Source organism: Pseudopodoces humilis, chromosome 15 (genome assembly GCF_049639895.1).
Source record: "Pseudopodoces humilis isolate 2021_Gansu_Grassland_sample_001 chromosome 15, ASM4963989v1, whole genome shotgun sequence".
Classification (NCBI taxonomy): domain Eukaryota; kingdom Metazoa; phylum Chordata; class Aves; order Passeriformes; family Paridae; genus Pseudopodoces; species Pseudopodoces humilis.
The window spans coordinates 10,368,437-10,383,550 of record NC_142214.1 but is presented as its reverse complement, the minus strand read 5'-3'; the positions used below and the strand labels follow the sequence as shown (position 1 = coordinate 10,383,550).

The following is a 15,114-nucleotide window of genomic DNA, read 5'->3' as shown; positions in this document are numbered from 1 at the left end:
TAAAGCACTTGACCATGTGCTGTATGGATGCTAACTATGAAGCAGGCAGCACAGTGCCTGTGGAATAGCAGACCACATAACTTTCTCAGTCTTGCCTGAGAAAGTGGCCTGGGAAACCATAAGGAGGAATTAAAACAATCCTCAGAGACAGAAGACAGCCTTGCAGGTGCTGTTTGTCAGTTTCTTGTTTTCTTGCAAGAGAAGGTCAAGGGGTGGTGTACCCCACTGACCAATGATGATGTGTTAGTTTACTAACCAATATGAGGTTTTCCTTTCTGTACTTTCATGTATCAGTCTATAAAAAAGATCTGAGGTAATAAACCGAGAGAAATTCTCCAGTTCGACTCCAAAAGAGAGTCTGTGTTGTTCTTCTCGCCATTCCCAGTAGAGCGACAGTGCTAGGGGCTAAATCTGTAGATACTAAGCACTTGGCTAGTTTTACTTAAATCCAGACTTTTTCATGTTCTTTAGAATTCTTAGTTAAAGTGTTGAGATGGTGGGAGACTGTTCACAATGTTTCCATTTTTTAAATGCAAAAACGTTCACACTATGAGTTATTCTGCAATATAATTAGGAATTATATTTCCTAAAATACAGCTCTTCTGAAAGACTTTGTGCTCAAGAGATACTCTGAAACCTGTCCAGGATATATCACCCTGAATCCTGAATGTACTTTGTCCCACGGAAGTAGAACTTGAGCTTTTGTCCATGAATCTCAGTAACATCATATTATGAGTTTGCAAAAGAAAACATTAGGGACTTGTGTGATTCTTGTAGTCAGTGAGTGGCAGTTCTCCAAGTAAAATGAAGGGCACATGTTGGACAAGAGTTCTGTGTCACAGTTGAGTAGTTGACATAACGTATGTTTTTAAGATCACTTTCAGTCTTGCCATATGCCACTAAATACTGCCACTAAATACTGCAACAACCTTTCTTTGCAATTTTATTCTGCACTGTTTTTTCTCTGAAACTTGAGATGTAATGGGCAACACTTTGAATTACTAAAATTAAATTAGACTTTGACTAATTTTAAATGATCATTAAATGTGAAAATGAACTATATTCTGCTTGCATCTATCACAATGACATGTAAATGTATGAGCCAGTGTAATCCATCCAAAAGTTAAAAGAGCACATTCTCTAGGCTAGATTGTGTTAAACCCATAGCATGGCCCTGAAAATTCTGGTTTGCATCTACATACCTGATTTAGAAAGATACGTGAAAAAACATATTCTAAGATTGTAATCTTGTATCTGTGCATCTGTTCCTATTAAGAGGTGCTGTGTAGTCCACCTGCAGGAATTACACAGTGTCTCACCGTTTTACAATCTCACTCATTCCCTGATAAACACTGGACATGTTTTACCTACTGATCCATACATTCTTATGTCATTTTCAAACATCTTTTGATGTGTTAATACTTTGTGAACCACAGAAAATGTTCATATGAATTTTGGTAGGTTTTGTTTGTTGGTTTTTTTTCAATTCTGTTTCTTCAGGAAATTTTTAAAATTCTGAATCTTCTAGGGATTGCATTCTTTCTTGATTTTAGTATGAGGTTTTTCCTTCTGTTGAAAAGTATTATCTGCTTCCATCCTCCAGACACAGGCAGATTTTGTGTATTTCTCCCATAATATCTAATTCCATGTACCACATAGAAACATAATTTCTTCCTGCTCTAATGCTGCTCAACTCCTTTAGCTGGTACCTTCCTTGCTGTGTTCTTTAAGACTGAATTTAAAGGTACTTTCTTTGTTTGTAATCTCTACAGAAATATTTGAGGGATAAATTTTTGAAAGTATGTACAAGGTCAGAATGTTTTTCCTTTTTTTTCTTGGTATTGCATTTCTCATAGGTTTAAATCAAGAGCATTTGCTCTGTTTTGCCTTTCATATTTTGCAGTTTTGTATTTCAGAAAGACCTTCACAATAAAGGTGCTGTTCTTTTTGCTTTCAGCAGTCCGGAGCTGATATTGCTGCTTAGCAGTGTGTTTTCAGAAACTACTGGGCTGAAAAGGCAATAAGCAAGCAGTAGCTTTCAGATAAGGGTATGCATTGAAAGAAAGGCAGTATAGGAGAGAAGGAGTGCAGTTCTGTGGTTATATTTTAGCATTATAACTGCAATTACATTTTAATTCTAAGTAGCCTGGAATATCTGAGTATTAAACATAATGATTAGCTGAGGCCAACAAAGGTTACACTTTTTCACGTTTTTGATCTTGTACACTTCTTGAGGACCCTGTTCAGCTACATGAAACTCATTAGCAACCATAACCTGACCTCTCTAAATAATTCTGGACTTACTGGAAACCAACTGGGTATGCCACTGGTGATTTGATGGGGCTGATGGTGGGTAATCACTATGGAAATTTGTTCATTAAATGGGCACCCTATCAGAGCAGCTTATTAAGAATTTATAAAAAGCACTATTACAGTAACGTGATCTCTGGGGCACCGCAGTACTTGAGTGCAGAGCCTCTGTGCAGTGTAAATGCACACAGTGAGTTTCATTCTCAAATACTTATTGATGGGCACTGCAAACAGCCTCAGCTCAGTCTTCCTCACAACCAGGTACCCTGTCCTTACTGAGCTCCGGAGCAGGAAGGCTGATCTGAGCAGAACAGGGAAGTAGGAGGCTGAGGGGAGAGGCTCTTGATGTAAGTGAAAGTTTAAAATAGTTTCTAATAACATGTACAGTGTGCACTTAGAAGGCTGCACAAATCATACATAAAAATCCTACATATGTCTGTGTTAGTTCCATTATTTCAAGGGTGGTATTTTCCTATCCTGTAGACCTTTCTGCAAAAGAATTTCATTGTGAATAGTTGTTCATTCTTCTACGAAATTGACTGTGAGATGCATGTGATATCTATTTTAAAATATGGTTCAGAATTACCTGCTACTCAGTGCCTAAATATATATTTCACATTTATGTCTGTGTTTGTATATAATGAACACATAATATTTTCCTTTTTTATTTTTATTACATATTTTGTGAAAACATTCAATAAGAGAACTATGATAGAAAGGGCAAAAAGTGCTACTTGTGAGGAGGAGTCACTTTCTTTAAGTGACTTAAAGAAAGGTCACTTACAGGAACTGAGAGCTTTTATGAGACTTTATCATTTTGCTGACAGGGTCAGCTTTATATTGATTGGCTGGGTGTTCTGTTTAGTTACTTGAGGGCCAGTTATTTGAAGAAACCTGTGTAAATATCCAGCCAATGTTCTTCATACCCCTGCCCTATTTCAGCATTTTGAGTTGCTTACTGCATTGTATTTTGCCAAACAAATATGAAATAAAGTTCAGGTATTTGATTGCTAGTGTTTAAATTCAGGTTATCGTACCATACCATTGTTTGTTAAATTTACATGAATCTCTTATTGTAGAAAAGGTTGAAGATTTGATCTGTTTTAAATCATGTGTTTCTGATGCATAAAAGTATTTTTTATTGAAAAATTTTATGAGGTATTTTTCCAGTTCTTGAAAATTATTTATCACCTGCTTTCATGTCAGGCCCAGGTGGCTATGGGTTTATGAGACACTAATGCCCTAAGCAAAAATAAAGGAAGCACAAGCTTGGTCCCTGTGTGAAGGGAAGCCAAAGTTTCCCATGACATTCCGTGCTCTGGTGCTGCATCTTTAAGTTCTTGTGAGCCTTTAGCACTGCTGAGTTTTTGATGGCTGTGGTAAACTGGGGTTGGCATGGGGAGGAAAGAGTTAGGCAGGTGAGCTGAAGGTTTTCTTCCTTCAGGTAGTGAATGAGTAGGTGAGTTGGGATGTGTCTACATTACATTTGTGTCCATATCCTTCCACCACAAAGGGTATAAAACTTCATGCTGGGTCTTTCTGGTCTGTGCAGAGTGCACTGAAGATGATGGGGATTCCAGCCTGGTGCTGATGTGGCTTGGTGGTCAGAAGTACAGTGGTAAAGCTGAGCTGTGGCATCACACATGTGTGCCAGGGCTTTGTCCTCCTGCTGCTGCAAATGTAGGCATGTGCAGCAATGGCAGCAGTAGCAGAGCAGGGGCAGTGGGATGTTATGGTATTCAGAAGTTGGTTATATTTTTTAATCATCTTTGTCCTTATATAACAAGGCATAATAAAATTACAGCTTTTAAGGGCATATTTCATTAGTTTAGAATTGAAAAAATGCACATCCTTTACATAAGAAGGTTGCACATATGAAAATACTGCAGTGAAAGAGAAATATATGGAATATGTAATTAATATTAATTGCTTGCATTAAGTGATTTCATCTGTCTGCTGCCTTGGTTAACGTCATTACGTATATTCCCGCTACAAACAGTCCTCACAAACTAAAGACTTCAGTTATTAGACCTTGTTTTAAAAGAATACAAGTAAATCTTCCTTAAGTAGTTGTTTACTGCAGCTTAAGTTTTATGGGTCTCTGTGCATCCTAAAACAATTTATTACTTGTTTAAGAAGAAAAATCACTTGAAACCTCCCACAACATAGATGCACAGCATCTTTTAGGGGGAACTTCTGTGTTTTGGTTTCGTGGGGGCTTTTTTGTTTGTTTCAGTAATGAGCCAAATTTTGCAGATTCATGGTTTTGCACTTTTGAAAGCAGGATGCACTCCCTGCATCCAAGGCTGCTTGCACTTGTTGCCTTCCTGGCAAAATTTATTCCTTCTGTACTGCATCTTCTTAATATAGGCCCTGAATTTCTCCTTGTTTTCCTCTGGCTTCTGTAGCTTTGTCTCCATTTATTCTGTCAGACAGAATATATTGGAAGGCTTTTCCCTGTCAGTAACCATTTCTACAGAGTCATCAGTTCATCTTTTAAGCCAGCTCTGTGCTTGCAAGTCACGGCCCCTTTGCATTCTTCTGTCCCTATTAAAGCAACTCCCAGAATAAGTACTGAACTTAGGCAATAATAGGAAATCTTGGGAAATAACAGTAAATTATTTAAGCAAATAGCTTTGGAGAAACAAGTATTACTTGGTAGTAACTTGTGCAGAACCATCTTATCACTATCTGAGCACAGTGCAGCCAACCCACAGTCCTTGTTCAGGGCTACAGCCCCATTATGTGCTGTCAGCTGGCCTTGCTCTCTGGCAGCTCTTTGCTTCATAGTTTTGATTGTCTCTATCTTGAAGACTTTCTTATTGGCTTAGGTGCTTTCAAGCCCACTTTGTTGAGTAGGACTTATGACTTGTTTTTTGGTTGGGTCACTTTGGGGTTACTAGAGCTCTTTATCCAGGTGCCATTGATTTCTGAAGGGCTGTGTTCCATGTCAGGTTAAAGGGCTGGACATAACTCCCTGAGATTTAGTGTTTCAGGCAGACATACCTTCAACCTCTTTCCCCAGATAACCTCCTGGAACCTGGATAAAGCAAAGAAGGCAAGGCTTGCACTCCACAGTGGTACTTCTGCTGCAGTGGTCTGTCTCACTTCTTCCCTCCGAGGGTTTCTGGATTTATTTTTTTTTTTGTTACAATGTTAGAAGCCTTATTCCCTCTTCACATTTTGTGTAGTGTTTCCCACTCCTGCTCAGGAAAGCGATCCTTTCAAAAGTATTGGGAGGACACGCAAGCAGGAGATGAAGTTCTGGAACACTTGCAGCACCACCAGGTGTCTCAAATATTCAGACAGTTTCAGAAGTTGGTCATTTCTTCACCTCTCTCAGAAGTGCTTTCTGTGGGTTTTTTATGTTTACCTTTTATGTGTTTTCATTTTTCTGTTTTGCTTTTGGAGATTCTGTTTTTATGCTCGCAGCTGGCAGTATGTGGGGTTAAAGTCCTTGTTGCAGATGGGAAATGGGCTGATATCAAACTGAGTATTAAACTTATTTCCATGTACTGCTGACCTTAAAATCAAGAAGAAGCTGTGGGAAATTGCTTTCTATTTAAGCAAAATCTCTTTGCACTTCCATGGGGGCTTTTTTGTCTTCTAGCAGTAATGTTTACAGGCAGCTTTTTTTGTTGCATTTGTTTTTCTAGGTTATTAATATCTGCTAATCTGAAAAGGAAACAACAAAAACTACCAAACCAAACAAAGCTCCCTGTTTGTGAGCCATGCTTTTATGAAGGCTGTGCCATAATCCCTGTTATTTCATCCCAGAGTTTGTCTTAAAATTAGTGATGGAAACAGCTTAATGAAGGCAAGGATACAGGACAAGTGTCCCACTTACAGCTGCAGTGCACATGATTTTAAGGATATTGGATTTGAACATCATTATACAAATACGTTCACGAAACTCAAGATGCTGTTTGGAAGCTTCCATTGAGGATTTGTATAAGCATGTCGGCAGAAATTCAGATGGGAGATGGAGGGAAGGAAAAGGGGTTGTACTGCAGGGTAGAAGCCTTTTCCTGTTGAAGTGTCCTCAAAATCTAAAGGAAAATGGCCTTTTCCAGTACACGCTTTTCTAGAGCAATGTGGAATATTTTTATTTTTTAAAAGTTTGGTGGTTTTCTAATGTCTGAAGTCTCTTATTCTTGATCAGATGTAATGTAAGTCACAGGGGAATACTTAAAAAGAGTGAACTTTCTGCTTTCTAGAGTTCATATTTTAAAAGACTTAAAATATTATTTTCACTTAAGATGAATATGCATCCCTTTAGAGAAATAGTAAATGTTCCATCTTTGCTTTGATACCAAATACAAGATTTTTGTATAAGATGCAGCTATTGCTTGGTCTTAAAGGACAGTGATTTGGTTTTAATTTGTTCCTTCAGGTAGTTGTTATTTTAATTCTATTTTAAAAAGCCCGAACAGTAAAATATGACATATTCAGTTTATTTCCTGGATTATAGTGATATTAATGAAATTTAATTGGTTTATATAAATAAAAAATAAAACTGGACCTTTCTGACCTGCAAGTATATAGTATGTCTGAAAAGAATTATTGTTGTTGCTTTTTTCCAGGACTGTTTCCTTAAGACATTCCAGTTGCTTGTTTTCATGACTTTGAGCCTATTTAATCAGAGATGGAGCAGATGGACTGCAAACCCTACCAGCCACTATCAAAAGTTAAACATGAAGTGGATCTAACTTACACAAGTTCTTCAGATGAAAGTGAAGATGGTGGAAAGCAAAGGCAGTCTTATGACTCAAGAGAAACTCTGAATGAATATAGCCAAGAGCTAAGACTTAACTATAACAGTCATAGCAGAAAAAGAAAAGCCATCGACCAGTCCACACAAGGTAAATAATTCATTTTATCTACTAATTATGATTATTAGTTCCTGATTGTGCACGATGAAACAATATCAGGAATTGAGCAAACATTTTGTTCTCAAAGGCTTATAGCATCAACCCACTTTTTACCATTTTTAATCGTACTGCAATATGAGAAATTTTGGATTTTTTTTTATTGAAGAAAAAGTGTTTTTTTAACCAGATGGACTGACTGGTATTCTGGAAATCATCACATGCTAACTACAGACAAATATTTTCTTTAGTAGGAGCTACTCTTAGTAATTTTTAGTGATTAATTATTTACTGCCTTTGCATATGTTGGGTGCATTTTGCTATAAAATCAGCATTGAGGCTGCAGGCTATCTCTGCATGTGCTTACAAAGCCTGTGAATTAATTCAAATACAACAATTCTCTTAACATTTCTGATCATATAAATAATTGAGTAATTTAAAAACTGAAGTTAATTAGTGTATTGTAAGAAAAAAAAAAACAAGAGTTAAGTTTCTATTTTAGTCTTTTGCATGATTTGGACAAATATTTGAACAGTGATGATAGCTGAACTAAGGTTAGGAAAAGCTACTATTTGATTAGAGACAGAACCTAAAGACTAAGACTAAAGAAATGGAAGGAATGAGCAGAATTTACTGCAACATTTCCTGACAGACTCTGTAAACCCACATGCTGCTTTTGTACTCAATGAACAACAGGGCTTATCTGATGCTTTCAGCTCTGTCCCCCGTCCAGGGCAGGATGGTGGGACAGGGAGAATATTTGTAGGAATCAGTGTATTAGAAGCAGTGAGAGTCCTGTCCCTTAAAGGTAACAGCAGCAGGGTTCCAGGGCCAGTCACTCCCTGCTCTACAAGGAAGTGGTTCAATTACATTAAAGTGTGGCCAGTACTTACCAACTAAAAATTATGGTACTTATTTAAAAAAAACAAACCTAAAATCTTCAAACAAGCCACATCACACACACACACCCTGCCCCCAAAGCCCTCACTCAGAAAAGTCTTCTTCAATTTTTTGAAGATAAAAATAATTCTGTTTTTCTGCAGAGAAATGAAAAATAGGCTTTTTGAAGATGGAAAATTTGTCTCTTCTGTGATATGTAAATTAATGTGAAATTTGGAACACCTGTGGTATATAGTTATTGCAGACTTTTTTTTTTTTTACTGTAGATATTCTGCTTCAAGTTAACACCCATGATACTGGTGTTGTCTGAAAGTATCTGTAATTCACAGGAGTAGTAGTACTTGGCTGCCTCAATCTATGTGCATATATTCCCTCCAAAGACCTACAAAACTGCTATTTCTGGGATGAAAAAGTCATGAACATAGATTCAACAGAGGATTGTTTAGAAAACATATTTGTTTGTTGTTTGTGACTTTATCTTGAACATGCTATGAGAGTTGAATTAACTGAGATATGGCTGTATTATTGTACCTCTGGGTGTTCATGTTCTTGTAGATCTCCTTAGAGCAACTCCCTCCTTGCTTGTACCTGTGGCTGTGAAAGCAAAACCTCAGCATGGACCTGGGCCTTGAAGAACACTGGGTCTGCAGTGCTTTGCTGCTATTGATACTCCTATCAACTGCAGCATCACTGGCTGGGCACCTCTAAAAGGGCATCAATCACTACTGTAGGCATTAGAAACCAGCCTCTGTGTCGTGTTGAATTTATTCTTCCAGAACATTACCTTTGAAAGCAATCGCATTAATAATTTTGGAGAAATGGCCAAATTAGTGTGCATTTCTGTAAGACGTTGTCAGGCATGAACTTAGCTCAGATACTCAGGAGTGACCTGTAAGGAATCAGTTATGTGCATATGCAGACCAGAAAGTATTTTGCACTTACGTTGTATGATTATTGTGTTGAAATTATATGCCCCAAGATTTTTCCATTCAAATTATTTTTTATGAGATACTGTATGAATTTTCAGATCTTCTATTTTTCAAACACTGGTGTTTTTCTTTTCAATGAAGGACAGTCTTTTACTGCTTCAAACTGCAGGATGAGGCTTGATATCTGTGTTTGTAGAAAATTTACTTAAGCTTCTTAGAGTACTTTGCCAATACATAGGGCAGCTCTTAAATATTTCCTTATCTGCTAGGCACCTTCTTCCCTGAATCGTGTAGGTCAGTATATTGTTATTTAATACTGTATTATTCACCTCAAAACTTTTTTGAAATCCTATTCATGTGCACTGATTTGTTATGATGGAGTTGAACCTGTACTAGAAATCATAGTTTTCTCTTCTCTTATGTAATGAATTTAGTTTGGAATTGCTGACATCGTAGTTGCACTGCCAAGTATATCCATTTGGCTTCTCTGGAATTCATCCTGGCATCTTTCTAGTCATTTAAATCATGCTTTTTCTCTGCCACAAATTGAACCTAAATATTTGGCCTGGCAGATTTGGAATATAAAACTGGTGGTGCTCAAAATTCAAAGAGCAAAACAGTTTGTAAAGCTGTGTGTGAAATTTCAGACTTCAGGCAGATACGATTGCAGTTCTAGTGCAATCAGTCTGTTTCCAAAAGGATCCCAGGTTTCACAGTGTGGGACCTGGGTGTTCCTGGTGATAGTTGTTTTTTACTCAGTCAACACGAGGAAAAAGGTCCAGGTGTGAACTATGAATCTGGATGAATCCATAAAAATGTAAACAGATTTGTTTTTAAAATCCATTATTTTCTAAAATGCCTCATCAGAATCTTTAACAAAGCTGTTGTTCAGCGTATCTTCAGAATGTAGAAAAAGAAATTTAAAAAACAAAACCAAAACCCCCACAGCACCCCCTTCTCAAAGGGGATGGTTCTGCAAGGAGTGCTGCATCATGCCAGTGCTGGAGACTTGCCTAAAATAATTCTACCTATAAAGGCTGCTGGGGCATCAAAAGTTGTATCCCCAGTTAGTGCCATAATGCTCTTCTTTAGTGGCATAATATTCTTCTCTAGCTAAAGCTGAAATAGTACCCTGTGTGTGATGAATTAACAGAGTGCACAGTGAGGATAACACCCATGAACCTCATCCTGGAAAGGTGTGAGAACAGACGAGAGCAGTACACACAGTAGCAGTCCTGTGTGGAGTGATAATGGTGACTGTGAGATGGCATTCCAAGGAGCTCTAATGATGGAATGTGAGAAGAAACGATGTCAGAATAAAATCATTAGTACAGAGAAACTTCTAACAGGAATGAGTGTAGGGGTGTGAGTACTGATCTGGTTAGGTTTGTGAGAAGAATCGGCAGTTCAGATGTTTATGGAAATTAAAAGAATTTGAATTGGCTACTTAAGCAAGATAGGTTATATAAATTAGATTGGGCAGTCATCTGAATGTAGTAAATAGCTTCAGAGTAAAATGTTATTTGTTGCACAAAATACTGCTGTATCTCAGCCATTTCTGTGAATATTTTTGTTATAAACAGTTTGTCTGTTTCATTATTAGTGTCAATACTGAGGAATTATTTCTGTGAAAATGTTCAATAGAAATCTGGGATTATGTAAAATTATAGTGCATGGGTTTTCTACGTTTGCATATATGGACAATCTGTATTCAACCAGAATTTGACATGACATGAACTTAAAGGAAGCTTTTCAAGAGTTCATCCTGCAGTATGGAAAAGCACTGTTAGTGTTTTGCAAAACATTTTTTGTGTCATTTTGAAAGGTTATGTGATCATATAAGTAGAAAACATTGAAAACAGAATCCAAATACAGAATACTTAACTGCTTACGCTTAACTCCTTACAGTTCCCAAAATTTTATCTCAAATGTTACACTTCAGAGATGTTGGTTGGTCTTACAGGAAAAAATATCAAAGAAAAAAAAACCTAAATAAGTACATAAATGATCTATTGATCAAGCAGATTTTTTACATGCTGTTCCTCAGGTTAAGTACTGGTGTCCTTTATATAGAGTCCAGTCCTGAATTCTGTGTCTGGTGTTACTTGCATCAGAAACTTACAGTTATCTGACAATTGGAGATTTACTAAATAACACCACAGACTCTTTCAAGCCCAACTAAATTTTACTCAACTAAATTTTGCTCATTGTGAGCAGGTACAAAAATCTCATGATGAAGCATCATTGACTCCCAAAGAGTCAGTGCTAAGTACATAATGTGCATATCTAAAAATGCATTATCTTAGTCTGGATAGGTTCAGAATCCTTCTTGTCTGAAGATATGTAAACCTGCAATATCTCATCCTGGCAAGATCCTCTTGCAAAGTAAATTCCTGGCAGACCCAATATCATACAGTTTGGAGATATTGGCAAACAGAGTAAATTAATTCTTGGAAGAATTGGTAAACATACAGTTTTGTCCTTGAAAGAGATGAAGTAGTAGAATTGGCAGAAGTTGTCAGAAATGTTGATCTTCTAGGAAAATCATTGATGGACCTGGCTGTGAGGAAGAAAAAGTTCTTATAGATGCACCATACGTAGATTGCCTCTCAAGCTTATTTGTGACATGTTTTCATAATTAGAACTGTTTTCTCCCACAGCTTTCTCTGTTTCCACCAAAGCAAATATGAAAGGAGCTGTACTCTACAAATACTGGAAGTACAGAAAAGCTTTCTGGCTTTTAGGTTAATTATAGATTTGTAAGAAAACACTAGTTTAGAGGAATGAATTCCTGATAGGATAATTATCTGGGATTGAGTCATTGGCATGATAAAGTTTATTGATTGTTAACAATATGAGCATATGGCAGTAAATTTCTGGTTAGATAAACGTTCCTTTCCTGGCAAGTATATTGAACTGCATTATGAGCAAGGCAAAATGGAGTTGTTCCTCACAGGAGAATCCAACAGTAAATAATTTCTGGTAAATCCATGTGAGAAAAATCAGCATTGCTAGTATTGTAGGAAATGACAGAATGCCTCAAAAAATTGGCCTATTTTGCTTTTAGCCCATTAAAAAGTAAGGAAACCCATTTTGTGGACTAAAGCTCCAGATTGGTGACATGTTTTCTAAAAAGTGCATATAAGATTATCTTCAGGAGCAGTAGGTAAACAGATCCAGCTAAATGCTCAAAGTCTTCATCAGATGAACTCCATTGACTTCATGGAGAGTCCAGGGTCGCAGTGTGAGAAAGCTCCGCAGCCTATGGCCACTTCTGTCTCATCCTCTCTTTTTTAGCTTTCTGATGTTGCCATCTGATTCCTCTTTCTGCCCTCTGATACATCCCAGCAATAGCAAGGATACAGAGGCAACAGAAATTATTTCTGTGCTGAAAAGCACTTTTGTTCCCTAGAAGGGAAAAGCTACTTGCAAGGTGCAGGAGTAGGAGATCTGTTTCACTATGCATTAAAGTTCAGCAATTTTCTGCTTACTAGGAAGGAAGATTTAAACACATCTTAACATCATATGACCAGTCAAAACCAGTTTTACTGATGGTCCTAGACATAAATAAAAGGCATGCTGACAAGCACTAGTAGGAAATTGTCCTGTCAGGAAAATGTCATGGTGGTGTTTTGTCATCTGTGAAGTAGCAAAAGCTTTTTACATAATAACCGTGTTCTCCTCTGATTCCAGAATTATGTAAATCCATTCAGGACAGCAGATCTGCTTTGTGTCTGTGCCATGGCCATGGAGAGTTGAATTTGGACTGTATGTAGTATGTGCTTTTAGTTACAGTTACCTTATTTTTAAATTATGTGTGAAGGAAAAAAAAAGCCTTTATTAGATTCTCCCCTTAATCTGTTATGTATAATGCTAGATAACAAACTAACAAACCACAAGTCTGTGGTCTTGGGAGCTCTCCCAAAGGAAACCAATGCCAGTAGAGTGATTTTTCATTGTTTTAATAGAGATTTGGAGCACTTATCTGGGTGAATTTAGGACTCTATACTCATAAACTTCCACAAAAAGCAGATAGTGAAGGGGAAAATTTTATTGAGGGGCATCCCAAATCTCTTGTTATTGAGAAGGTAGAGCTCCAGTGGTAACCTGGTGGCCGGGGAACAGGGTGTTACAGTTCAATATCACTCCACTCGCCAGTTTTATATTTGGGTGCCATTTAGTACTCATGTGATAAAGACTATCAATATAAAATATATTACACTGGCTATTTATTAACATGTAAACAGCACATGGTGAAATGCATGTTTTATGTTTCTAGCTGAAAGGGAGATTGTTAGTTTTGAGAAGGACAAGAAAAAGAACGTCAAAAATAAAAAAATGCTCTTAAGAGAACTACTGCTATGCAGTCTTTTAGAAGTATGGTAGTTTGGAGCTCTTCAGCTAGGTGTAGTTACTTCTTTTGTTCCCTGTGTTTTGTTTTTGATGAGATTCATTGGTTAATGAAGGAAGAGATTTTTTTTTTAACCTTTAAGCTGTGTCATTTGTTCAGGGTTCTGCCTTGAGCTGCTGTGGAAGGTGATTGTAGGACAGTGGAATGATGCATTCCTGGGTACTGTAAGAGGAAGTTACGAGCAGGCTGGTTACAAATGAAACCAATTATTTTTGCAGGCACTTTCTTAGGAATTCTGATTTAAGGACGAAATTTTTTTTTAAATGGAAGACTTCCGGTAATATGCTATTACTAGAAAGGGTTAATATTAAAGCAGTTGAGGTATTTTGTATTGTTAGGATTTTTTTTTTTTCAATTTTTTAATTTTTTTTTTTTTTTTACAAATGCCAGATGCTTAGACTTTTAATGTTTGGGGGGGTTGTTTTGCTAGTTTTAGAAAATCTTCTGAAAACTTAAGCATGTTATGTACCTGTGTGTTAGAGCAGAGACTTGAAGCATAATGAAGTGATGGCTGTAGGTGTAGACAGTTTATCCCTTGTACTGTCTCCTGAAAGGGGCTCAGCTCAGAAAAGGGTGATTTAAAGGTCCTTCAGATTTCTGGGCCGTGGACTAGCGGAAGGAAGCGACAGCTAATAAGCTCCATCTCCTGTTGCTGTATGTTACACCATCTGCTCTGAGTGTTTATGAGCTTCATGTTGTCCAAAAAAAATTACATTCGAGGCAGAGTAAAAGACTCCACACTCCTAAAGCTCCAGTGCATTGTCTCCTCCTGTATTCTCTTGCACAAACAGGGATTCCTGGTGTGCTGTGCTTTGTTTGGCTGGCTGTGTTCTAATCATGGTGGTGTTACTGTCTCCCAGAGAAAAACAGTGCCATGAGAAGTTCCCTGTGGCTTCCTGGACTGCAGCCTTCTGCTCTGTGGGGAGTATCTGCAAACTCTAAGGAAAGGAAAAGCAGCACTTAGATTCAGACCCCTTCCAGAGACTCTTTCTTGATTTGCCAAGTAATTGGAAATTTCTCTTCTTGGAATAACTGGAGTGAGAAAACTGTATGTTTGTGCCTGCATTTGAAATCTCATGGGGGAATGCTTCTCCTTCCCTTCATCAAATCAGAATACATGAGCAAACTGATTGTGCAGGCACTTTTTTCCCCACGAGGCTGAAGTGGATGCTCCCTTCCTAGATCACAGCCATGTTTCAAAAGCTCGTAACCTGCTGTCACCATTCCTGTACAGCTGCTTCCAATCCTGTCTCAGCTGCCATCATCTCTGTGAAAAAAAATGCCTCATACAATCAAAAATAGTTTCATTCTCATAAGTAATTCTTCTGATTTAAAAAGTGAGTATCTGAGAGAGAGGGAAAAGTGAGAAAAAACCCACGGAGACAGGAAATATACTAGCAAAGGATCACAGTGCATTTCCAATCCCTTGTTAACAAACCTCATCTAAAGAATAAAAAAAGCATTCTCCAGATGTTACACAAGCTTAACAATCCATTTGTCAGTGCACAGATACAAACTATCTCAACTTCCGTTCTCTTCTCTGAATCACCAGTTTTCCATGGTGTCAAATGCCAGAAATCATAAAAGTAAGCATGCACAGTAACACAGCCAGTGTAACTGGAACCGAGGTAATTGTGGAGGACTCGTGCATGGACATGTTCAAGGTCAGGTTGGATGGGGCCCTAAGCCACCTGAT

General features: G+C 37.6%; 1 protein-coding gene across 6 annotated transcripts in view; it reads left to right on the top strand.

Annotated features, from left to right (window-relative positions):
- The window catches only part of TENM1 (teneurin transmembrane protein 1), a 313,634-nt gene that overhangs the window by 67,736 nt on the left and 230,784 nt on the right, over positions 1-15,114 (top strand). For 5 of the 6 annotated variants that reach the window (XM_014258759.2, XM_088062503.1, XM_088062504.1 and 2 more), the window contains one exon: positions 6,894-7,172. In XM_014258759.2, coding sequence (XP_014114234.1) covers positions 6,956-7,172 — 217 coding nt within the window. In that variant the 5' untranslated portion in view covers positions 6,894-6,955. Of the gene's footprint in view, positions 1-6,893; positions 7,173-15,114 lie in introns of those variants that run through there. The other variant, XM_088062506.1, reaches the window with a different exon arrangement.